We start from the raw sequence: 26,097 nt of genomic DNA, 5'->3' as shown, positions 1-26,097 counted from the left end.
GCACACACACAACACACATGCATGAGCACACACACAAACAAATGCATACACAACACACCCACACACACACACACACACACACACACACACACACACACACATGCACGAATGCATGCATGCACACGCTCGCGGATGCACACATGCACACACGCACGAATGCATGCAGACACACACACACACGCTGCAGTAGGCCAGTGTGTCCATCCGTGGCTACGGGTCATTGGGGAAGCCAAGAAATGTTGTGAAAATCTTTGAAACACACGTCTCTGCTTCTGGTGACTGATATTGTCTTCTAATGAATGTTAGACTCATTAAAACACACGTCTCTGCTTCTAGTGACTGATATTGTCCTTCTAATGAATGTTAGACTCATTAAAACACACGTCTCTGCTTCTAGTGACTGATATTGTCCTTCTAATGAATGTTAGACTCATTAAAACACACACGTCTGCTTCTAGTGACTGATATTGTCCTTCTAATGAATGTTAGACTCAGTAAAACACACGTCTCTGCTTCTAGTGACTGATATTGTCCTTCTAATGAATGTTAGACTCATTAAAACACACGTCTCTGCTTCTAGTGACTGATATTGTCCTTCTAATGAATGTTAGACTCAGTAAAACACACGTCTCTGCTTCTAGTGACTGATATTGTCCCTTCCTAATGAACGTTAGACTCATTAAAACACACGTCTCTGCTTCTAGTGACTGATATTGTCCTTCTAATGAACGTTAGACTCATTAAAACACACGTCTCTGCTTCTAGTGACTGATATTGTCCTTCTAATGAATGTTCACTCATTAAAACACACGTCTCTGCTTCTGGTGACTGATATTGTCCTTCTAATGAATGTTCACTCATTAAAACACCAGTGATGGAAAAAATACTCAAATGTTTTACTTAAGTAAAAGTATCAATACAGTAATATAGAAATACTCTGTTACAAGTAAAAGTCTGGTAATCAAGATTTACTTGAGTAAAAGTACAAAAGTATTGGCATCAGAAAGTACTCATTGTGCAGAATGTCCCATTTCAAGTTTTCAAATGTATAAAAAATCTTTTGAAAATAGCAGATCTACAAGCTCACAATGTGACGCATTGTGAGCTTGTAGATCGGCTATTTTCAAATGGCTGAAATGTATATAGGGCTGAAGTGGTTAATATATGTTTTGTTATAATAATCAAAATCCACAAAGTAACTAGTAACTAAAGTTTTCAAATAATTGTAGTAAAGTAAAAGTACAATATTTGCCTCTGAGATGTAGTGGAGTAGAAGTAAAGCTACTGAAAATTGGAAAGTAAAGTAAAAAATACCTCAAAATGAACGGGCTGTGTGTTATATTTGTGTGTTATTGTGTTTATCTGTGTGTTATTGTGTTATTTCTGTGGGTGTGTTATATTTGTGTGTGAGGAGCAAAGGATGAGAAAGTGAAAGAAGAGCCTGTTTCAGAGTGAAGTCATGAAGAGGAACTCATCAATACTGTTCTATTATTGACCAACATCCTGCCTGATATCTGGACCGCTTAGAGGCCATTAACAGCTCCTGTTACACACACGCACACGCACACACACACACCACACACACACACACACACCGTATGTGAACCTTCATGAGCTAGAACAAAGGATTATGTTTCAGCCCATCTTGGCCGGATCAATAAGGCTGTAGTGTGTGTGTGTGTGTGTGTGTGTGTGTGTGTGTGTGTGTGTGTGTAGGTGTGTGTAGTGTGTGTGTGTGTGTGTGTGTGTGTGTGTGTGTGTGTGTGTGTGTGTGTGTGTGTGTGTGCGCGTGCGTGTGTGTGTGTGTGTGTGTTAGTGAGCGTGTAGATGTGTGCGTGTGCGTGTGTGTGTGTGTAGGTGTGTGTGTAGGTGTGTGTGTGTGTGTGTGTGTGTGTGTGTGTGTGTGTGTGTGTTTAGATGTGTGCGTGTGCGTGCGTGTGTGTGTGTGTGGTGTGTGTGTGTAGGTGTGTGTGTGTGTGTGTGTGTGTGTGTGTGTGTGTGTGTGTGTTGTGCGTGTGTGTGTGTGTGTGTGTGTGTGTGTGTGTGTGTTTGTGTTTGTGTTTGTGTGCATGTAGATGTGTGCGTGTGCGTGTGTGTGTGTGTGTGTGTGTGTGTGTGTGTGTAATGTGATCACTTCATTCACAGAGGACTATAGGACACTTCCTTGTCTCATTCCCTTCCTTGCTTCTTTCCTTCCTTCCTTCCACCCTTCCCTCAAATCAACCACTTTAAACCTGGGGTCTCTACACAGCAGGGGGTCCGTCCGGGGCCCCTAGGGGGTCCTCAGAGTTACTTTTACTTTTACTTCTACTCCACTACATCAAAAATCATTATTTGAGTTTACTGACAAAATACAAATATACGGTTCTTCAAAGCCTACATTTCAAGAGTTAAAGGCCAACACTTGAAGATGGCAGTTATCACACCACCTTGTGGCTAATAAAAATAAAATAAAAAGCAGAATGGGTGTGTGGGTTCCTCCGTAGTCTGCACAGTTTCACACTGATCAGTCCAACGGTAGACATGAAGATACAAAACTACAGTCCGCCATTTATAATGAAAACCTGCGAGTGAGTATAGGCTTAAAAAAAAGAAAAAAGGAAACTAGCTGAAACTGTATTTTGTTTCAAAACTAACCAAAACTAACTACTAACTAACTAAAATCATAAAGGGGGGTTGGGGGTGGGAGGGGTGCAGATTGGAGACAATGCATTGTAATGATTATTTTTCACGAGCTCGAAACGCGGCTCCATGTCAAACGTCATTTGCTATTCTACAAAACAACATCATCATGCAATGACATCACAGATGACATCATCACATCCATGTCATTTTCTTTTTAAATGAAATGCCGAACACAAAATGTCAATTTAGCTGCTTTTAACAACCGAGCAACTAGCTTTCTAGTAACTCCAGCAGAACGTTAGCGGTGAACTCTGATTCAGGGGGCATTTGCTGTATGAAATGATTCACTGGACCATACGTCTGAAAGAAGCGCCACAGACACGCTTCATCTCTGCTGTGGTGGTGGAGGACAAGCTGTACTGCTTTGGAGGAGACAGTGATGTTCACGTCTTCAACACAGTGTCTTTATGCTGGAGGAAGTTGACCCCAGTGGCGCCTGGAAGAGGAGAACGTCACCTTAAGGTTCCCTCCATGCGTTGAGGGACAAACAGCTGTGCTGGTAGAAGATACAGTCTACATCTGGGGAGGATACTGGAGAGAGGAGTGCTACAATGTGCTTCATGCATTTGATGTCGACGCCCACAGATGGTTCAAACCCAAGATTTCCGGGACGGTTCCAGCGGCGAGGAGGAACCACTCAGCCTGTGTGTTGGAGAAGGTCATGTATATATATGGAGGACACAACCAGCCGACTAGATTCACTAATGACATGTACAAGTTGGACACCGGCACAATGGTCTGGGCTTTAATTAACACCAGAGGAACTCCAACACCCCGTTCGTCGGGTCACTCTGCCACCATCATCGGGACAAAGATGTTTGTATTTGCAACGCCATCAGAGTGTTTGACACAGAGACCAACCGCTGGCTGAACACACCTTCTACACAGCTTCTTCCAGAAAGACGCCGGTGTCATGCATCCTTTGCCTACGATGGAGAGCTGTACATATATGGTGGTAACGGGCACAGGGCCTTCTGTGATCTGTGGAGATTCAGTCCAGAGACCTTCTCCTGGAAGAGGGTTGAGCCCAAGGGGAAAGGACCGGGTCCAATACGTAGCATGTGCTGTTGCATGATGGGAGATCGTATCATCCTCCTTGGAAGAGACAAAGGAGAAAATAACACACCCCCTGACGATCTGTACATCTTAGACTTGAGGCCTCATTTGAAGACGTTATGTAAGCTAGCAGTTATTCAGTACGATCTGGAGCAGTCTGAACTCCCTCACAACATCAGGTGGGAACTGGTCGCCATGACAACTATAGGTGGGAAAAAAAACGTTAATTTCAGTGAACGAACGATTTCGTTCACGGCAATGATTCGTTCAGATGATTCGTTCACGTTCACGTTCAGTAGCGCTTCTGGTCCCGGCGGAGCGCATGAAAAACTCTACCGCACAGCTGTCTGTCTGTCTGTCTGATGGTCTGTCTGTCTGTCTGTCTGTCTGATGGTCTGTCTTTCGCGGGGGGAATAGTCCCGCCCGTCCTGTGTGCGGGGGGTGGGGGGGAGGGGCGTGAACGTAACAGTTTCAGGAAGTGAGCGTGTTCGTTCACGTTCACGGCAAAGAACTAGTACTTATGAAAGAATCGATCACGACCGACCCCAACAAAAGCGCAGGTCTCCGCCAGGCCACGTTGCCTAACCCAGCGCCCCATAAACTTTACAAGGCAGTCCTAGTCAATTACAATGGACTATGAAGAATCACATGTCCCCGGTTTGATTTATTATTACTAGTCCATACCCGGTCGACACATCCGGTGGGGGATATGCGCACATGATCTGGCAACCCGGGAGCCATTCATCCCATAGCTGCCGGAACCATGGCGACATTCTTTTTTACATAAAAACGTGAACAAACAGCTGACAGTTTAGGGGAAATTGAAAAACGGGCTTCGCTGCTAGGTGCACATGGTAATGGTCAATGGCTGTGTGTGTGTGTGTGTGTGTGTGTGTGTGTGTGTGTGTGTGTGTGTGTGTGTGTGTGTCACACATGGTAATGGTCAATGGCTGTGTGCAAATTCAAATCAATTGCTCCAGTCACTGAGGAGAACCGGGCAGAACAATGTTGGCCTCACCACCCTACCTACCTACCTACCACCCTAACCTACCTACCTACCTACCACCCTAACCTACCTACCTACCTACCACCCTAACCTACCTACCTACCTACCACCCTAACCTACCTACCTACCACCCTAACCTACCTACCTACCTACCTACCACCCTAACCTACCTACCTAGTACCTACCTACCTACCTACCACCCTAACCTACCTACCTAGTACCTACCTACCTCCACACCACTACAGAGAATTGTGGAATTATAGGAGGATTATTTATTATTAAAAAATCACACCCAGTGTGGAGTGAGCGGTGCTATTTATGAGTTATTAATTTCATCATGCATCTCGGTAGCCAATCACAGCACGTCTTGCGAAGTGACGTGCTTACATTTTTTACATTATTATTAATTTCATCATGCGTCTCGCTAGCCAATCACAGCGCGTCTGCGAAGTTTGAAGTTCATTTCATCATGTGTCTCGCTAGCCAATCACAGCACGTCCTGCAGAGCTTAGCCTATGGGCGTGTTTTCCACAGCATGGCGTCACAGCGAAAGACAAATTTTCGTGACGGAAAGAAAAACTTTCACCACGGATGGGTCCCAAACCCACTTATAGGAGTGGTTACACCGCTCAAGAATAATGTGTACCGATTTGTTTGGTTGTTGAGTATTAGCAAAAAGTGTGTTACGAGGAAAAAATCTAGTCTGTCACAAATGGCAAGCTGGGCCTATATGAGGAGTTACGTCACGGAATCCAGAATATAAACGTTTTAATAATAATAATAATAAATAAATAAATGAAACCACCACCTACGGTTCAAGAGTTAAAAGGCCAACACTTGAAGTGGACAGTTATCACACCACCATGATGTCATAGAAGAAAACAAAAAGAACAATGGGTGTGGGAGATCATGCATGGCCTGCAAAGTTTCACGCCGATCGGTCCAATGGTACCAGAGATTAACTGTGCGTGCGTCCGTGCGAGCGCACGCACCAACAGCTTAAATTAAAGCTCTGTTCTCCCATAACATACTGTCAATTTATATCTTTGATTGCAGACCTAGTATACCCACACATGTCTGCAACTGCTTTTAAACATGTGAGGTATCACGTTAGGGGAAAGTTTCTGTTTCATCATTGATGTGAAAATGGAATTGTACTGAGCTCTCTCTCTCTCTGACACTGCAGATGAGGGCGACCTCAATGTCTTTTCCAGAATAAATAAAGGTTTGCCTGCACACACGGACGGGCAGAATTGCACACCCATTTTGTCATAAAACTCCAATAATGTGGACGTTAACTTTATTAACTTAAATACAAATACATTGGACATAAAAAAAAGACAATAGAGTTTTAGTCATTAAGCTACTAATATAGACTGAAGTAATTAAAGCGGGTCATGTTTGCATGTTTGGAATTGTAACAGCTGAAATCAATAATATATCACTATTCTGATATTAACCTGCGGGCCGCATTAAGTGAAGGTGGGGGCCCCATGTGGCGTTGCGTTGTGAGCTTGTCTATCTGCTATTTTCAGCGAAAGCTTCCCCCACAACAGAAAAGGCACTAGTATTGAGCCCTGAGGGACTCTGGTCAACCCATATGGGGTTTAAGTGGTTAATAACTCTTTGGCTGTGGAGACTACCTGATGTAGCGCTGCCATCTAGTGGCCAGTTTGGGGAACAAGCTCATTTTGATGTGAATTATACCTCAATGCAGTGGTGGAAAAAGTACTCAAATATTTTACTTAAGTAAAAGTATTGATACTGCAATGTAAAAAGTACTCTTTTACAAGTTCGGAATTAAACATTTACTTGAGTAATAGTACAAAAGTATTGGTATCAATATGTACTTAAAGTACCAAAAGTAAAAGGACAAATGTTTGAAAATGGCAGATCTACAAGCATCGCGACACGTTGTGAGCAGATCAGCTATTTTCAAATAGCCTAGGTATAAAATAGGGCTAAAGTGGTTAATGTAGGTTTGATAATGTAATAATTTATATCTGCAAAGTAACTCAAGTTTTCAAATAATTTTACTGAAGTAAAAGTACAATATTTGCCTCTGAGATGTGGAGTAGAAGTAAAACTATTGTCAATTGGAAATACTCCAGTAAAGTAAAAGTACCGCAAATTTTTATTTAAGCACAGTACTTTAGTAAATGTACTTTGTTACTTTACACCACTGCCTCAATGTGCCTCCGTCTGCCTTAAAGAGATGACTTTTCTGCTATGGATTAGTCACTCCATGGAGACTTGAATTCATGGATATTCTTTAGTTCGTCTCATTTCTAAGACAATAATTTCATGACCGGCAGCGGTTCCGATAGGAGACACAAAGAGTCTCCTTTGTGTCTCCTATCGGAACCGCTGCCTACCGGTCCGCTGGTCATCAAATTATTGTCTTAGGAATGAGACAAACACTAAACAATATCCATGAATTCAAGTCTCCATGAGGTGACTTCGACTAATCGATAGATTTTTTTTTTGGGAACCATCCCTTTAAGCCAAAATTCCAATACTCAAATTTCTGCCTCCTTTGTCATTCGTCCTCCAGCATGGCGGTGTTACAGTGAAATTGGTGACCTGCCTAAATATGTGACCATCTTGGACTTCCATGTGAAACTCGTGACCCATAAAAATTGTTCCACAACCCAAAAATGGGCCCCCGGCCCACTGATTGGGAAACAGTGGGCCGGACCATACTCTGGCATCGCACCTTAATGCATTACTGATGAACTTAAACCTTACTTACCCATTAAGACCTGGAACACATCTGTGTCACTTTTTGATTTGAACTAAAAAGCAGTATTTTACACTTTGGCTATTGAAAAATATCAGATCTACAAGCTCATAGCGCGGCACGAGCTTGCAGATCCGATATATATTTTTTTTAAATCGTGAAAACTTGTGCAAACCTTTGAAAATATATTTTTCAAATCGAACATTTGTAACTTTCAGGCAAGCAAATCTTTGCTTCCGGGGGACCCTGGAACAAGATGGGGGTCCGCAACCAAACATATCATTCTGGGGATCCTCGACATGAAAAACTTCTGAGCACCACTGATATAGAAACATACGTTTTTTTCAGAATACTGTTGGGATTTAGAAGACATTTGTAGAATCGGCTTCAGGTCTTAGGGCGCGCTCACCAAAAGTTGGCTGGCCGCTGTTAAACGCAGGTTGTGCGCGGCCACAGTTTTTTGCAGCCAGCGGATTCTAAAAAAACGCTGTGACGCACCTGTCACTCACATTCAAGACCGTCCCCGTAGCCCGCACCGCCTGCTGCCTTGAGCACCATGTTGCTTCCTGAGTCTTGGGACGGTCCGCCTTCGACTCACCCGATTGGACAGAGGGAGAAAATCAGCTCCTGCCTCCAGCAGTTTTATGCTTCCAATGGACAAGTCGCGTAGAGCAGATAAACGCAAGGTCTGCGCGACAAGCGGAAAAATCCGCTCTTGCGTGAATCCACGCATTTACATTGACAATGCATTGGCAGATTCTGCCCCAGAGGTAAAATAAAAGTGCGGTGAGAGCGCGCCCTTAAAAGGGTTAATGCATTACTGATGAAACTGATTAAAGGTTCAAGCATTGCTCAGTCTTACAAGGAACTTGTACCAGAGTCCAATATTATGCCGTTCACCGTCACTCACTGTACATCTCTCGGCCCTCTACCGTTCTAAACTAAAACATTGGCTGCATGTTACCAGTACAAGTTACAATATAATATTCAACATAAAACAAGGAAAGCACATGGTGATATTTGGTGCATGAAGCCGATACAGTAAATTAATTTCACCCCATGTTTAAACCAGGCTGGGACGGCTGAAAGTAGAACATACTCGATGGCAGTTACGTCGATTTAACCCATGAAGACCAGGAGAGCATCTGTGTCATTTTAGATTTTAACAACTTTAATCATCATTTTATTCTTCGGGTTATTAAAAAAATAGCAGATGTACAAGCTCATAGCACGGCACTCGGTGCCACGCTATGAGCTTGTACATCTGCCATTTTCTGAAAAATCTTGAACGTTTGTGCAAATAGTCACATTTTTGACTCAAATCTTTGCTTCTGGGGGATTCTACAAATGTCTTCTAAATTCTAACAGTATTTTTGAAAAAAAAAAGTATGTTGCTATAATCAGTGGTTCTCAAACTTTTTCATGTCAAGGACCCCCAAAATGATATGCATTTGGCCACGGACCCCCTCCCCCCCACGCATCTCAAAATATGTTGTTCCAGGGACCCCCCACGGAAGCAAAGATTTAAGTTACAATTTTGCTTTAGAAAATATATATATTGAAAGATTTGCACAAATCCTCACGTTTTCTCAAATAGCAGATCTACAAGCTCGCCGCATTATGAGCTTGTAGATCTGCTATTTTTGAAAGCCCAAAGTATGAAATAATGGTTAACGTGGTGACACAGATGTGTTCCCGGTCTTAAAGGGTTAAGGAAAGATTACATCGAGAATTTAATCTCAATCTTATAAATACATTTGTAACAGGATTTTACTGTGTTTAGGGGCTCAACAGCTAATCAAACTGAACCGCTCACATTTTTAGGCACAACATTGCAAAAATAGATATGCAATGCGTGAGATTGTAGATTGCCTTTTTTTCACTTTAGTGAAGTATAAAACCGGGTTGATTCGATATGTAGAAATCTGTCAATTTGTGGATATAAAAAGCCAAGAAAACGGATTATTTGATATGTAATCGGATAAGAATCGCCACCAAGAAAACATGGATAGTTTACAGCCCAACTGTGTGTAGGAGGAGAGATTACATGAGACAATTTAAAAGAAATGTAAACAAAATGGTTTCACTGAACTGGTTTATTGATAAACCACCCAAAACACTGGACAGAACTGGTTCAACTTTGTTTACAGTGATTGATACAGTTAAACATTCATAGAATGTACACTTAATTGTAAAAAAAAATCACTTGGATTGCGTCTTAAATTGTATAATATTGTACAGACAGTGATTATGGTTCAGGTAGCATCAAATAATCAGTGAAATTCCTCGTCTAAGCTAAAAACTGATTTTCTGTGGCTTGTCGTTTAAAAAAAACCTAATATACACAATATTTACATATAGGTGTAAAGATGCTTTAAGTGTTAATATAACTATATGAGCAAAATCACAGCACGGCTAAAAAAAAATAAAAAAATACATTTGGGATTAAAAAGTGCTTCACAAACCAATTCATATTTACAAGCAATATGAAAAGGTATCCGCCAAAACATGCGTTTTTCTTATGTAAAACCTTCAGTTTAAAAAGGATATTTAGCTCAACATTAACAGGCCTATTCCTTTTAGTTTTAAACATCACACAGTAAAATCTGCTGTCGATTGATCCATTTTAACTTTTTGTAACATTTGTGTCTCAAGAGTTAAAACACTGAGTAGTTCAGTGTAAGCTGCTAAACTGCAGCCATCGTGCAATAAAAACTATTTGATCACCTTTTTTAAAATCCTGGACAAGCGCCCAAACATTCTAAAAAGTATCTAAAAAAGGCCATTAGTGGCAGAGATCACCCGGTGATCCTGGATCCACACGGGACGGTTAGCTACCTTGTAGAGCAGCTTGTGGCGCGCACACAGCGAACACGGGGCTGTGGTTAGCTATCCGGTAAGCAGACAGTTTGTCTTTGGCGCAGAGCAACACGAAGCCCTTCACAGCCTCCAGGTACAGCAGCTGTCCAGAGTTCAGGTAAAGCCAGATCAGTCTGTTGAGCTGAGCGCCCACACTCTGACCATGGAGGCTTTCTGTGGAGCAAAATGATACAGATTAATACCAACCAATGAGATTAAAAAGGGATAGTTCACCCCCACATTTTTTTTGTATGTATTAGTCACCCCATGGAGACTTGAATCCATGGATAGGTTTTAGTTTTTGTCTCATTCCTAAGACAATTTTGATTGATTGAAATTTTTATTAGGCAAAAGAATGTAAAACAACAGTTACATTTATAATGCTTTTGTCTAAAAGGTCCGGCCAAAAAAGTCCTTGCGGACTTGTTTCCGTTGAGGTCCTTGAGTTAATTTCATAGACATATATAGTAGCAACCAAACAGTTCAAAAATCAACATGAAAATACAGATAATACAGAAAAAATACCACTATGTAAAAAAAAAGCATTTAAAAAATATATGTACAAAAAAAGGGGGGGGGGGGCGTCTGTCTACAGGGAAACAGGTACTAGCTCCTCTTTCGGCCTCCAGAAAGATGGGTTTTTAGGGCTGTTTTGAATGAGCCCAGCGAACTGCATTTTTTGAGGGATGGGGTTAGACTATTCCATTCCTTGGTGGCTGTGCTATAGAAGGAGAATTTGCCCATGTTTGTTTTATGGGTGGGTGGTACCAGATTGTTGTTTACGCTCCCTCTAGTTTCGTGGCTGTGGGTGTCACTAACTTTTTCGAGGTATTTATACAGATATGCGGGTATAGGGGGCATATCGGGCAAATCTGCATTTACAATTTTGAAGACCAGTGCCATTTTTAGTTGTTTAACCCTGTCTTCCACCCTGAGCCAGCCCAGGCTGGCAAAGTGAGTGGAGGAATAATTTGATGACCGGCAGCGGTTCCGGTAGGAGACACAAAGAGTCTCCTTTGTGTCTCCTACCGGAACCGCTGGTGATCAAATTATTGGCTTAGGAATGCGACAAACTAAAAAAATATCCATGAAGTCAAGTGACTTAATCTTTTTAACTGGAGAACCCAAAAGAGAAATTTTATGTCTCGCCGGGACCCAAACTAGTGGAAATAGCTGATCTACAAGCGCACAACACGCTTCCTGTGTAAAAAGACGTTGTACAATAGCTGGTTGCCAATATGTTTTTCTTATCGCCCAACCTTAGAGAGAGTGAGCACCAACCTTGGCTGATCTTGGCATCATATTCCAGATGTGTGTACAGGTCGTCCTGCAGTAAGCTTCTGGCCCAGCTGTTGACCTCCATGTTGATCCAGTTGTGAAGCTGTCGCTTCCTCAGCAGGAAGTTCTGGAGGTGGAGCAGGTACACTGGATTTCCTGACAGCAGGTACAACCTGTAACAACAACATTATCATAATTATTATGAACTAGGTACACTATACTTCCTGACAGCAGGTACAACCTGTAATAATAACATTATTATTATGATGAACCAGGTACAACATCATCATCATTATTATGTAGCAGGTATCATGTCATGTGACAACAGTCTTACTTGTAATAGGGCAGGTAGTCATGTGATCAGTATCTTACTTGTAATAGGGCAGAGTGTCGATGAGCCTCCAGTTGACATAGTTCTGGGCCAGGTCCTCCAGCGCACAGACCCGGCTCATCTGAAGCTTGGCCACCTGCCAGAACCTGTAGTGTTCCACCAGGCCGTCCTGGAGCTCCTGACGCAGAACCTGGTAGACCCCGTCCAGGGTGTCCAAGTACACCTGGAGATACAGGAGAGAAAATACATGGGTTTGAACTAGAACACCTGGAGATACAGGAGAGAAAATACATGGGTTTGAACAAGTACACCTGGAGATACAGGAGAGAAAATACATGGGTTTGAACTAGAACACCTGGAGATACAGGAGAGAAAATACATGGGTTTGATCTAGAACACCTGGAGATACAGGAGAGAATACACTTGAAATAGGGATTGATTTTTTTGCCGATATTCCGATGTTATCCAACTCCTAATTTCCGATACATATATATATGCGATATTTACAACTATACATGCAAATAATTGCGATTAACGATTCAATTGTGTTTTTAGCATTAAACCTTGGAGGAACACATGGATACAATGTATTTCCGTTTGCCTTTCAGGCTTCAAATTTCACGAGAGGGGGAGAGACAAAGAAATTATGGACATTTCAATATTTTTACACTTTTAAAGACAAATTGCAGAAATGGCTGATCTACAAGCTAACAACGCGTCACTAAGTGATGCGTTGTTGGCTTGTATATCTGCAATTTTTTGGAAAAATTATGAACATGTTTGGACATGGAAACGAGAATTATGCAAAACTAATTGCGATGAGCAACAAATGATTATGTAATAATTAATATGTTTTTTTTACAAGTACACCTGGAAATATAGGTGGTAAAAACATGGCTTTGAACAACTACATGGGGGGGGGGGCATGGCTTTGAACATCATGGCTTTCTGTGGTGTTGCAGAGATGAAGAAAACAGATCATCAGATGTACGTTAGTTACCTTTCTGCGTTTGAGCCGGCCCCAGTCACGACCCAGGATCCAGGCCATGAGAGACTTACACATGGAGAAATAGTTCTCTACCACCTGGATACCTAGAGAGAGAGAGAGAGAGAAGGGTAAGGACTAGGGGTGTAACGAATCAACAGCGATATACGATACGCATCACCATACATGGTTGACGATATTGGTTCATTCATGGCGATACATGATTTAAAATCAATACAGTAACTATTTAGCAAAGAAATTAAATCTGTGTGAAACGTGTGGCTAGGGCAGGTTTTTTTAAGGGAAACAATTATGGATATAAATAAGTAAACGGTGATTCTTGACATGAACACAGAGATTACACACATTTATCAATAGATAATAGTGCTGTGTCACCAGAACCAAGGACGGGTGTTTACAATGAAAATAGACATTGAAGTTACAAGGGTTTGTATAGGAAGGGGGCGTGTCTGATAAAATTAATGTCAAATATCTAGCTACTGAATGAAGCAACTTAAAAACTGTGAGGTGAAACAAACGCATGTTGGAAAGTGAAATGACCCTTGAACTCATTAAGACCTGAGGCTGATTCTACAAATGTCTTCTAAATCCCTGAAATAACGTATGTTATCAGTGGTTCTCACACTTTTTCATGTCAAGGACCCCCAAAATTATATGCATTTGGCCGCCAACGCCCATCTCAAAATATTTTGTTCCAGGGACCTCCATGAAGCAAAGATTTTAGTTAAAAATGTTTGCATAAATAAAAATTCACACATTTTTCAAAAATAGCAGCTCTACAAGCTCATAGCGTGGCACCGAGTGCCACGCTATGAGCTTGTAGAGCTGCCATTTTTGAATAGCCAAAGTATAAAATATGGCTAAAATCTAAAATGACAGATGCTTTCCTAGTTTTAATGGTTTAAATAAACACTTTAAGTATTTTACAATGTAGATTGTGGTCACAGAGACAAACATGATATCAAACGGAATGATATAGGTTGAGAATCACTGGTTTCTGGGTGTAATATTAATATTTATTATCATTTCCACTCACCCACGGCTTCATCTCCCAGAGCCAGCTTGCCTCTCCAGTAGTCGGCCGTGATTGGATGGAGCGAGGCCAGGTATCTGACATCACACAGGGTCCCGCCCCAGTTGGCCACCCGCCAGCTGTTGTGCTTCCGCCATTGGAGGAAGATGCCGCGCAGCTGGCGGTTGAAGGGCGGAGCCTGGCTGAACAGCCAATAGGAGAAGAACCACTGGTAGCGACACTGCGTGTACTGGAAGTACATCACCTCCAGTTCACTGTGGTCTGGAAAGGAAATTAAACGTTACATTACAAAACAGTCTCAAAACAGCCACTTCATAGAAGTTTACATTTAGACAGGTCTGTAACAGAGTATGTACTCAATCAAATAAATAGTCAGTATTCTAAAGTACAAAATTACAAAGCAAATGTTTGCTGAACTGAAATTGACAACATTTCAAGAGATTTTCCTTCATAGAAAAATCTCAATAGGCTCCGATCACTGCAGTGTAGCACGAACAGATTCAGGAACTCTTTTATCCCAAGGGCCATTAGGCTGCATAATGATGCACTGGGGGAGAGAGGAGGGAGGGGGAGGGGGTTGACCAGCTGACCCATATTCATTTGTTTTAGCTGTGCTTTTTTAACTGCTTTTACCTAGGTCTTTTAACTGCTTATAACCGATAGTTTTTTATTATTTCATTTCATTCATTCCCATTGGTGTAATGTTTATTAAATGTTTACCATGCTTCTTTTTATTGACCTCTGTATGAATGTATTGCACTGGAGCCGTTGAGCAAAGAAAATTTCCTTCGGGATTAATAAAGTCTATATCTATCTATCTAGTGCAGTAAAAGTACAACATTTATCTAAAAAAAATGTTTTGAAATAAAACGAATGAAACCTTTAGGCCAGAGAGCGACATAGTGTGTGTCTCACCATTGTTTTCTTGCTGGTTGAGAACGTACTGGAAGAAGGTGCTGGCGTCCCCGTGCTGTTTGACAGCCAGAGCATAGAGGTCCTTCCACACCAACACCCACACCTCACTGTCATCTGTACCTGTACCTGTGTTGTGTTTATTTGACATGGACGTCACAATCACATTGGACGAACTAAATGCATCGTTTCAAGTGTATATACTGTAGCACGAGGGCTAGTTTAACACCTGTCCACAGGAGGCTTTTCTAAAATAGACAAGTCTAAAACCCAATAAAGTACAAAAAAAACACTAGTAATAATTAAAGAGCGTTCACCCCCAAAATGTCATTTTTCTATCCATGAGTTACCCCATGGAGACTTGAATTCATGGATATTTTTTCAGTTTTTGTCTCATTCTTAAGACAATAATTTGATGACCAGCAGCGGTTCCGGTAGGAGACACAAAGAGTCTCCTTTGTGTCTCCTACCGGAACCGCTGCCTACCGGTCTGCTGGTCATCAAATTATTGACTTATAGGAATGAGACAAAAGTCAAATAATACCCATGAATTAAAGTCTCCATGGGGTGAACTATCCCTTTAACATCAGACACAATACATTAACTTGTGAAACAAAAGTAGACATAATCATTCAATAATCACCAAAGGGGTTGAGGATGCCATCTATATACCTGGCAGGGTGAGGGGGTGAGGCGTGCAATTGGGGAAGGACAGTTTTTGACCGTGTCAGGCTCACAATGCGACACGTTGTGAGCTTGTAGATCTGCCATTTTTGGTGAATGTTCACCCTCAGAATAGGGATGCTTGATTTAGATGTGAACGCATTTAATTTGTCTGGGTGTTGAGAAGTTAACATGTCATTCAGGGGCGCTCTGGATGAAAACATAATTCACAGAGGTGCCCCAAAGCCCAAAAGGTTTGACAACCACTGACTTCACAGCCCTGCCTGGGCCCCAGGTGTTCAAGTCAAGGACACAACTGCAGAGTTTTAGCGATGAGCACATGAGAGAGGTTAACCCATTAATACAGGGACCACGGTGTCATTTTTAGATCTTTGGCTATTCAAAAATAGCAGATATACAAGCTCATGGCGCAGCTATGAGCTTGTAGATCTGCCTAGAAAATGTTCACTACTTTTATTTTCAAAATAGCAGAGATAGCCATACATGCACACATTTCACTACTTTTTTCAAAATAGCAGATCTACGAGATCATAGCTGCGCCATGAGCTTGTATATCAGCTATTTTTGAAAAATCGTGGAAAATGTATTTTGTGCAAATCTTTGAATATATATATTGTTTAAAGCAAACATTTGAAACTCAAATCTTTGCTTCTGGGGGTCCCAGTGGAACAAAATATTTTGAGATGGGGGTCCACGGCCAAATGCATATCATTGTGGGGGTCATTGACGTGAAAAAGTTTCAGAACCACTGATTTAAGCAACATCATTTATAAGACATTTGTAGAATCCCCAGAAGCAAAGATTTGAGTTAAGTGTTTGATTAAAAAAAAATCACACCCTGTGTGAAGTGGGCGGTGTCTTGCTAGCTAATCACAATACTGAATGGAGTCAACCAATCATGTACAAAAGATAAATACATTTATTGAAACACTCTTTATGATGGACGAAACCATAACTTGAAAAAAACAAATTTATGGTTTCTTATATAGGGCTATGCACATGTGTCATGTGACACTGGCCAATCACAGTCCTGAATAGATTGTGATTGGCCAATCACGGTGCAGGATAATTGTACAAATTTCCAAACCTCGCTTATAGGGGCGGTTTCACAGCGCAGGATAATTGTAAATTTTTCCAAACCTCACTTATAGGGGCGGTTTCACCGCCCAAAAACATGCATATCTATCTCCATATACAACGATTTGAGTTAAGTGTTCGATTAAAAAAAGTGTTCGATTAAAAAAAGTGTTCGATTAAAAAAAACATGCATATCTATCTCCATATACAAAGATTTGCACACATTTTGAATAGCCCAAAGATATCTTAAAATGACGCTTTCCTGGTCTTAATGGGTTATTGGATTAATTTGCATAAAACACACACACACACACACACACACGGTACCTTGGGCCTGGTCTTGCAGCGTCTTCTCGCTGACCCCCCACAGGCTCTGGACCTCGGGGGCGCTCATCCTGACGCGGGGCAGAGGGACCGTCTCCTCCAGGACCAGCCACTGGGTCCAGTAGCGCTGGGGGAGGAGGGGAACCTCTGAGAACAGCCTCTCCTGCAGCGTCCTGTTACAGTGCAGGTTCCTGAACAGGGTCTTCCACATGAACAGCCAGCGGAACGCCACCTTAGCCGAGACCCTGCAGCTGTGGGCCGGGAAGGACACCACGAAGGAAGCCTGCGAGGGACAAAACAAAGCGCTGTAAAGTAACTAAGTACATGTACTCAAGTACAATTTTGAATTTTTTTATATATATATTTTTTTTACTTTACTGGAGTATTTCCAATACTTTTACTTCTACTCCACTACATCTCAGAGGCAAATATTGTACTTTTACTCCACTACATTTATTTGAAAACTTTAGTTACTTTTCAGATATAATTGATTACATTATAAAAACATACATAAACCCCTTTAGCCCTAATTTATACATAGGCTATTTGAAAATAGCAGATCTACAAGCTCCTATTTGAAAATAGCCGATCTACAAGCTCCTATTTGAAAATAGCCGATCTACAAGCTCACAACGCAACGCGTTGTGAGCTTGTAGATCGGCTATTTTCAAACATTTTAGTACTTTTACTTTTGGCATTTTAAGTACATTTTGTTACCAATACTTAATTTACGTTTTATAATATTTTATATCCGCAAAGTACTTAAACAAATTAACTGTTCATTTTGTCCACAAACTGCGACTATCTTTTTTATGCTTCAGTTTTTCAAAACATTAACCCATTCAACCCGGGAACGCATGATAGATGTGTCATTTTAGATTTGTAGCTATAGGGCATAGCAGTGGCAGCCATTTTATAGTTCCACTCCAAAAAAGCCAATGCATTTTTCCCATAGAGATTTCCAAAAATATTTATATTAACTATTTAAACCCTAGAATCAAGCCATCCAGGGTCCTGGTGAACAGTTTGTTTGAAACGGCAAAACAAAGGGTATTTATTAAATATAGTATATCATATAATTAAATATTTAAAAAAAATGTTCACAGAATCAAATGTTTTATGGTCATGGTTCACCAGGACCCTGGATGGCTTGATTCTAGGTTTAAAATAATTGATATAAATATTTTTGGAAATGTCAATGAGGAAAATGCATTGACTATTTTTGAGTGGAACCAGAAAATGGCCACCACTGCTATGCCCTATAACCATTATTGTATACTTTGGGCTGTTCAAAAATATCAGATATACAAGCTCATAGATTTGTTTTTTCCCCCAAAAAATATCAGATCTACAAGCTCATAGTGCGGCACTCGGTGGCGTGCTACGAGCTTGTAGATCCGACATTTTTTGAAAATCTTTGAATACCAAAAAAAAAATTATGTTGCCATTTGCCTATGGGATTTCCAACACAAACGATAACGCAGTGACGCAGGCACATAGCGCCCTCTAGTGGCCGTGATGTCAGACTTCAGTGCTCTATAATGTTTTATTATCATTACCTGGAAGTGTTTGGTCCACAGCGAGTTACAGGAACACACCCTGAACATGGTTCTGCACGTGGAACCCAGTCTGAGCAGCGCTGTGGGGTCCAGTCTGGTCATGATGAGCAGCAGAACCTCATCACTGAGGTCCAGCAGACCTCTGTCCTTCTGGAGAACCTCATCACTGAGGTCCAGAAGACCTCGGTCCTTCTGGAGACCTCTGTCGTTCAGGAGAACCGCGTCACTGAGGTCCAGCAGACCTCTGTCCTTCTGGAGACCTCTGTCCTTCTGGAGACCTCTGTCCTTCTGGAGACCCTTATCACTGAGGTACTTCTGGAAGTTCTCCTGCTGGTCCTGGTAGGACAGTCACATTACATAAATCACCCAGTCACATTTGAGATAGTAGCAATTATTTAGCATAATTAAATCATTTCCATGTGTTCAGATTTTTTTTTTTAAAGTAGCAAAAATAGCCAATCTACAAGCTTGTAGATCCAACTATTTTCTAGCTTCTATAAAAGTAATTAAATGTCACTAATTTATTTTAGCCACAGAAATATATATATTTACCCACCATGTTCAATGCGGAACACACAATAAAATTGTTAATCGTAATTAACCAAAGTACAATCGCTCTTATCCAGAGTGACTTTAAACACTCATACATAGAATACAGAGAGACAGTGTAGTGTCTCAATAAACTAGAAGCAAAGGTAAACCAAGAACCTAGCACCGGCCTAAACTATACATAAAAATATTTTAATATATATTATATACAATATTATATATAATATTTATATTATAAAATGTCCTGACAGTGACAGCCTTACCTTGAGGACCTCCTGTGTAGAGGAGAAGTTCAGAGAGGAGAAGTTCTGCTGCAGCTCTTGCTCCCAAACAGCATCTCCATGTTCCATAATCACACTAATGAGCTGCACCTGAGCCATCTACCTGCCCTTTATAAAGCTGTGGACTGAACCATTATCCAGCTGGATACAGGGGAGTCTTTCTGTTCCGTAACTAAACTAATGAGTCGTACCTGAGCCCCTCCTACTTGCCGGATATGCAAGCTGGATATGAGGGAGTCTCAGGTAGAAGCAAGGGGGGGGGGGGAGAATTAATCTAAATATCTCGAGAAATAGCCGATCTATATCTTGTAGATCGGCTATTTCATATGTCAGTTTTTAGGCTGTGGACTGAACCATTCTAGAGCTGGAGATGGGGGAGCAGTGGGCTGAACCATTCTAGAGCTGGGTATGGGGGAGCAGTGGACTGAACCATTCTAGAGCTGGAGATGGGGGAGCAGTGGACTGAACCATTCTAGAGCTGGAGATGGGGGAGAAGTGGGCTGAACCATTCTAGAGCTGGATTTGGGGGAGCAGTGGGCTGAACCATTCTAGAGCTGGATTTGGGGGAGCAGTGGACTGAACCATTCTAGAGCTGGATTTGGGGGAGCAGTGGGCTGAACCATTCTAGAGCTGGATTTGGGGGAGCAGTGGACTGAACCATTCTAGAGCTGGATATGGGGGAGTCCCATGTTGAAGCAGTGGTTGCAGTAGTTCTTGGATTTATGTCCAAATCTTTCGAAAATAGCCGATCTACAAGCTGATAACTTGTAGATTGTGAAAATTGTGTTCTATTATGTTGGAATAGACAAAATATAAAATAGAGCTTAAGCAGTTAATGTATATCTTAAATAATAATCAAAATCTACCAAGTAACTAAGTCAAGTTTTGAAATGATTAGTAGTGGAGTAAATAGTACAATATTTGCCTCTAAAATGTAGAGTAGAAGCATAAAATATTGAAATTTGGTCATTGTGTCAATTAATTCCTCCTCACAGACATGTCTGTGTTGTCACTGCTGTTGTATTCTACTGACTCACCTGCCAGTGAGGAGCCCCCACCAGGAGGACGTAGACTCGTAGAGCCTTCTTCGTCCTACTCCTCCCGCCCAACACTCCCTGTTGACAGGCTCCGCCCCCAGCCCGTAGGAAAACATGCAACGACCAATATCCCCCTCCTCCCCCCCCCCCGCCCGGCTTCCCTCCCCCCGAACACGGGGCCAATTGTGCCACATTATAAACAACTATACTCTATTATTATCCACATTATAAACCTTTATACTCTTCACTTTGGAAAAATCCTAACATATTTATTGGGAAGACAAAGATATGTTGGAAAAAATGGCAGACAGCATGGGGGTTAATATTATTGGTGATTTATTTGAGAACGGGGGATTTTATAAGAGAAATATGACCTTGGAAATGATGGTACATTCTGGAAATATTTACAAATGAGACACTGTCTCGGTAGTACATTTGATCCTGGTGAAAATTCACTAGTTAGATATTTAGAATGACCCAACCCGATCTCACACGACTTAGTATACATTGCACAGAGTGTCATTCCACATAGACAACTGGAAAACCCGAAAATCTGTGCATAGCCGCCTCGCATCTCCCCCATTGTGACTAAACCATTTCGGAGGCGCACAGTCTCAAGGGAACTGGAGCCACGTGAGGGACGACCGAGTGAGCTAAAGCGAACGAATTGCCGTCCCGAACGTTGTGACGTTCCCTTGAGTTGAGCCTACTCAGCGCCATTTGAGTTATGTACCGATAGGGACAGAATCGTACATTTTGTTGTGGCGACTGCTCTGCTTCCGGGTTTTTCCGGGTTCCAACTGGTTCCAACTGGGTTCCCACCGTGGGACTCGCCGTACATATGCACGGATTTTCGGGTTTTCTAGGCGACTATGCACGGAATGACGTGCACTGGTTCTGTGCAATGTACAACTACATTCTGAATTACCACTTGAAGCTCGTCAAAACAACTGCTGGGTGATACGTGTAACGGTCTCAAACTGATTTGGCAGATGGATTTGGGTATTGATATTGAAGATGATCATTGGAAGAGAATTATAGCAAATGTAGGAAGTGGGATCAGAGAAGCCAGAGGGAAATGTATTCAGTATAAAATAATTCATAGAAATGATTTCACACCGACTAGATTACTTAAAATGGGAATAGCGGATAACTATACATGTTGGAAATGTAAAGAAGAAGTTGGCACATACAGTATATGCATATGATCTGGGAATGTCGCATGGTTTATCTGTTCTGGTGTAAAGTTCTTGAATTTATGGAGAAATGGGTGGGATTCACTACAACCACAACTCTGTCTATTAGGTGACAAGGCAGCGGCCCCTGGTATAACTAACAACAAATTCAACATTGTAAAAATTGGACTTGTTACAGCTGGCAGAATCCTGCTGCGTAATTGGAAGGCCCCTAGAACACCTGGGCTTAAAGAGCTGGTGCCATGTTTTTGCACTTTTTCAGTTTTTCATGTGTCTATGAGGTTGATAGAACTTCATTAAGCCCCCCGGTGGTGTTTTATGGTGTTTTATGTCTTCTCTGACTATTTGGAGTTTCTTCCTGGAGGCTGAAACCTTGAGGGTCAAATGTGCCAATAGAGAAACAGCGCTTTAGTGACATCACAAAGCCATACCCTCCCCCTCATTATCATAACACAACAGGTGTGGGCATGAGGAGGAGGAGGGACTAGGACAGGTGGGTGGTGCTAAGGTGGTGGAGGAGGTGCTAAGGTGAGAACCAGGTATACTTAATGAACTGGAGGCGTGTCCACATAAAAACAACATTTTAACACTTACTATACACTTTTTTGTTTTTTGAAAAAGATCCTTACATAATAATAATACCTTATGATCAGGTTTTAGGGTTGAAAAATATCATGGCACCCCATCTTTAAAGAGTGGAACGAGGAAATGATTAAGATTACATCATTATGAATATATGTTGGGTAGAGTGAATGGAGAAGGAATAATGAAAGAGACATGGGACAGATTTTGGATTTATATGAACCTTAAATGAACAAACAAACATTGATCTTGATCAGGGGTCATCAATATGTCCGTACACGGACAAATGTGTCCGTGGCAAAGACTTGGTCTTGTCCGTGGCAATTTTTTAAAATTTACAAACCATTATAATGTTGTTATTTTGATCATAAGACCCAATTACTGAATGTCAAGTCTCCAGGTTTTCTTCAAAATATGTACGTATGACTTTACACAGTAAATGACACATTAGGAGTCCTACTAGTGGTTCTCAAATGTTTTATTTGCAAGGACCCCCATAACTCCATAGTGTACAAATGGAACCAATTGGACCCGTAAGGGTCCATTTGGTTACAATGTAACACAATGAACTGGTTACAATGTAACACAATGAACTGGTTACAATGTAACACAACGAACTGGTTACAATGTAACACAACGAACTGGTTACAATGTAACACAATGAACTGGTTACAATGTAACACAATGAACTGGTTACAATGTAACCAGTGGCGTCAGTTCAGTAAAAGCTAGGGTATGGCAGGGTTAACTATCTGGGGCGCGCGGCCAAATTTTTTTTTGGGGGCCCCTTTTTGGGGGGGCCCTTTTTCGGCCGCACGGCTTGTCTGCTACGGGGGTTGCTGTGTCAGTCTTTTTACCAAAAAATGCATGCAGAGAGGTCTGCTTCCTTTTCATTTTAACTCACTGTTCACAAGTAAATAAAACAGCCTGTCTGCTATTGAAAAAACACGCCTCTGCTGCTTGCTAATTAACAATAATGCATTGCACCTGTGTTGAACCTGGGATTCCCAGGCTGGGCCTGGGAATATACCATTTGACAAGATAGGGGAGAATAGGGGAGATACAAGCAGTTGTGAAGAATGAAATACCCTGTGAAAGCAATCATTTTGCATTGGTAGTTATTTTACTGAAATTTAATAACAGAATAATCAACGCAGATAGACAGAGACATTCATGGATTTATTTTTTATTAAAAAAAAAAAAGATTATAATATATATATATATATATATATATATATATATATATATATATATATATATATTTTTTTTTTTATGGAGCCAGGGTATGGCAGCTGCCATAGCCTGCCATACCCAATTGACGCCTCTGAATGTAACACAATGAACTGGTTACAATGTAACACAACGAACTGATTACAATGTAACACAACAAACTGATTACAATGTAACACAACAAACTGGTTACAATGTAACACAACAAACTGGTTACAATGTAACACAACGAACTGGTTACAATGTAACACAATGAACTGGTTACAATGAATACATTAAAGGTGCAGTGGAAACATTCATCCACTAGATGGCACACTTACACCATGTCTGTGGCATAAGAGCTGTGCAGTTCTTTAGAAAACACAAAAGGCACGTTCAGGTCGGGATGCCACTTTTATCCAATCAGGAGAGAGAGAGAGAGAGAGAGAGAGAGAGAGAGAGAGAGAGAGAGAGAGAGAGAGAGAGAGAGAGAGAGAGGTGGAATTAGAAGTGATGAAACAAAGAAATGAGCTGTAATTCTAACTGTAATGTTTTAAGACAAATGATGTTTGTGGTAAACAGTGGTGTAAAGTAACTACATGTAAGTACATTTACTTTACTCAAGTATTGTACTTAAGAACAATTTTGAGGTATTTTTACTTTACTGGAGTATTTCCAATTTTCAATACTTTTACTTCTACTCCACAACATCTCAGGCAAATATTGTACTTTTACTCCACTACAATTATTTGAAAACTTGAGTTACTTTGTAGATGTTGATTATTATTACAAAACATACACTAACCACTATAGCCACTTCAGCCCTATATACATTTTTGCCTTTTGAAAATTGCTGATCTACAAGCTCACAATGGTCGCATCTGCTATTTTCAAAATATGTTTATACAGTTGAAAACTTGTGAAATGGGACATTCTGCATAATGAGTACTTTTACTTTGTATGCCAATACTTTTGTACTTTTTACTCAAGTACATTTTAAATTCTGGACTTTTACTTGTAATGGAGTATTTCTCAGTAAAAAATGTGAGTACTTTTCCCACCACTGGTGGTAAAGGACTCAGGACAGTCTGTGGAGTTACTTCAACACGTTTGTATTTTAATCTCAAACTGAATTTACAAACATTTCTGGATTCAAATGGCACAATAATACAAGTAGTAGTAATAATAATAATAATAATAATACTACTACTAATAATAATAATAATAATTACTTGTAATAATACATGTCTGGGAGGCTTAAGGCTGTCGCCAAGGAAAATAACACTGAAAGGGTTAAAAAGATTCTGAAAAGGGTAAAAAATAACAGTAAACAGGGTTAAATAACAGTAAACAGGGTTAAATAACAGTAAACAGGGTTAAATAACAGTAAACAGGGTTAAATAACAGTAAACAGAGTTAAAAGACAGTAAAGCAGGTTTGTGCTCATGTAAATAAAAGACAGTCCACAGTTTATTATTTATATGAGTATTGTTGTTCCCTCTGGACCAGTGGTTCTCAAACCTTTTCATGTCAAGGACCCCCACATTTTTTATGTAACTGAAAACATTTTGTGCCAGGGACCCCAGGGACCCCAGGGACCCCAGGGACCCCCATACAAGATGATTTTGTATTTTTTAATAGCAGATGTTTACTAAGTTTTAAGGGGTTGAACTGATCTTTGATGCTCTATCAACTCATTTAGCTATGTGGACCCCCTGGAACCACCTCAAGGACCCCTGCAGGGGTCCTGCTGGGACAATTGGGAAGTATAGTGAAAATAGCCGATCCGCTAGCTTAAAAAGCGGCGCATCGCCATGCGTTGTGAGCTTGTAGATCTGCTATTTCCAATGGGAGACATGACATTTCTATTTTGGGTGTCCAGCTTTTTAAGTTTAAGAACCACCGACCTTATACGTGAAAAACTACGTTTTTAAGTTTAAAAGTTTCATGACATGTAATGTAATGTAATGTAATGTAATGTAATGTAATGCTTTACAAAACATTAAAAGTCTTTATTATGATCCTTCCTTCTAATGTGTATTAAAAGGTTTTAACCAGTGGTGGAAGAAGTAGGCTACTCAGATATTTTACTTTAAGTAAAAGTAGCAATACCACAATATAAACATACTCTGTTACAAGTAAAAGGCCTGTGTTCAAAAATGTTACTTGAGTAAAAGTACAAAAGTATTATCATCAAAATATACTTAAAGTACCAAAAGTAAAAGTACTAAAATCTTTGAAAATAGCCGATCTACAAGCTCACAACTGTGAGCTTGTAGATCTGCTATTTTCAAATACCCTAGGTATAAAATAGGGCTAGAGGGGTTAATGTATCTGTATGTAATTGAGGTCAGAAAACCCCAAAAAGAGCAAACATACATATTTTTTTAAATGTTATGTCATGAAACCTTTCAGAACCATTTTATACATGAAGAACAAAGGATTTACAAAGTGGTCTCTATCTATAATGTATTCACAGTCATTAGATCACAGTGGAATTCTTTGTTTATCTCGCTACGCGTTTATTATTTTTGTTACATTTTTTACCTTCGTTTGTTTTAATGTGTATCGTTAGGTTTTTCTTTGGGTGATTAGTCTAATCCCTGTGGATGTGGCCGGGTGGATGAACACACACACGCACACGCACACACACACACACACACACACACCCACCCACCCACCCACCCACACAC

At 40.8% G+C, this 26,097-nt stretch overlaps 2 protein-coding genes across 2 annotated transcripts in view; one reads left to right on the top strand and one right to left on the bottom strand.

Annotated features, from left to right (window-relative positions):
• LOC308102580 (E3 ubiquitin-protein ligase TRIM35-like) overlaps positions 1 to 26,097 on the top strand; it is a gene marked incomplete at its 5' end in the record, with an annotated part of 614,451 nt that overhangs the window by 560,294 nt on the left and 28,060 nt on the right. The gene's annotated exons all lie outside the window — the stretch shown is intronic.
• On the bottom strand, positions 10,318 to 19,479 carry LOC308103894 (uncharacterized protein; the record flags this gene model as incomplete). The annotated part of the gene is made up of 9 exons (XM_080454103.1): positions 10,318 to 10,520; positions 11,628 to 11,797; positions 11,997 to 12,178; positions 12,956 to 13,047; positions 13,998 to 14,255; positions 14,910 to 15,035; positions 16,995 to 17,274; positions 18,551 to 18,886; positions 19,363 to 19,479. The coding sequence occupies 9 exons, from the start codon at positions 19,477 to 19,479 to the stop codon at positions 10,318 to 10,320; spliced, it is 1,764 nt and encodes a 587-aa protein (XP_080310229.1).

Source organism: Gymnoscopelus braueri (assembly GCF_963280865.1).
Source record: "Gymnoscopelus braueri genome assembly, chromosome: 16".
NCBI classification, from domain to species: Eukaryota; Metazoa; Chordata; class Actinopteri; order Myctophiformes; family Myctophidae; genus Gymnoscopelus; species Gymnoscopelus braueri.
The sequence above is the reverse complement of the archived record's forward strand: the minus strand, read 5'-3'. Positions and strand labels throughout refer to the sequence as shown.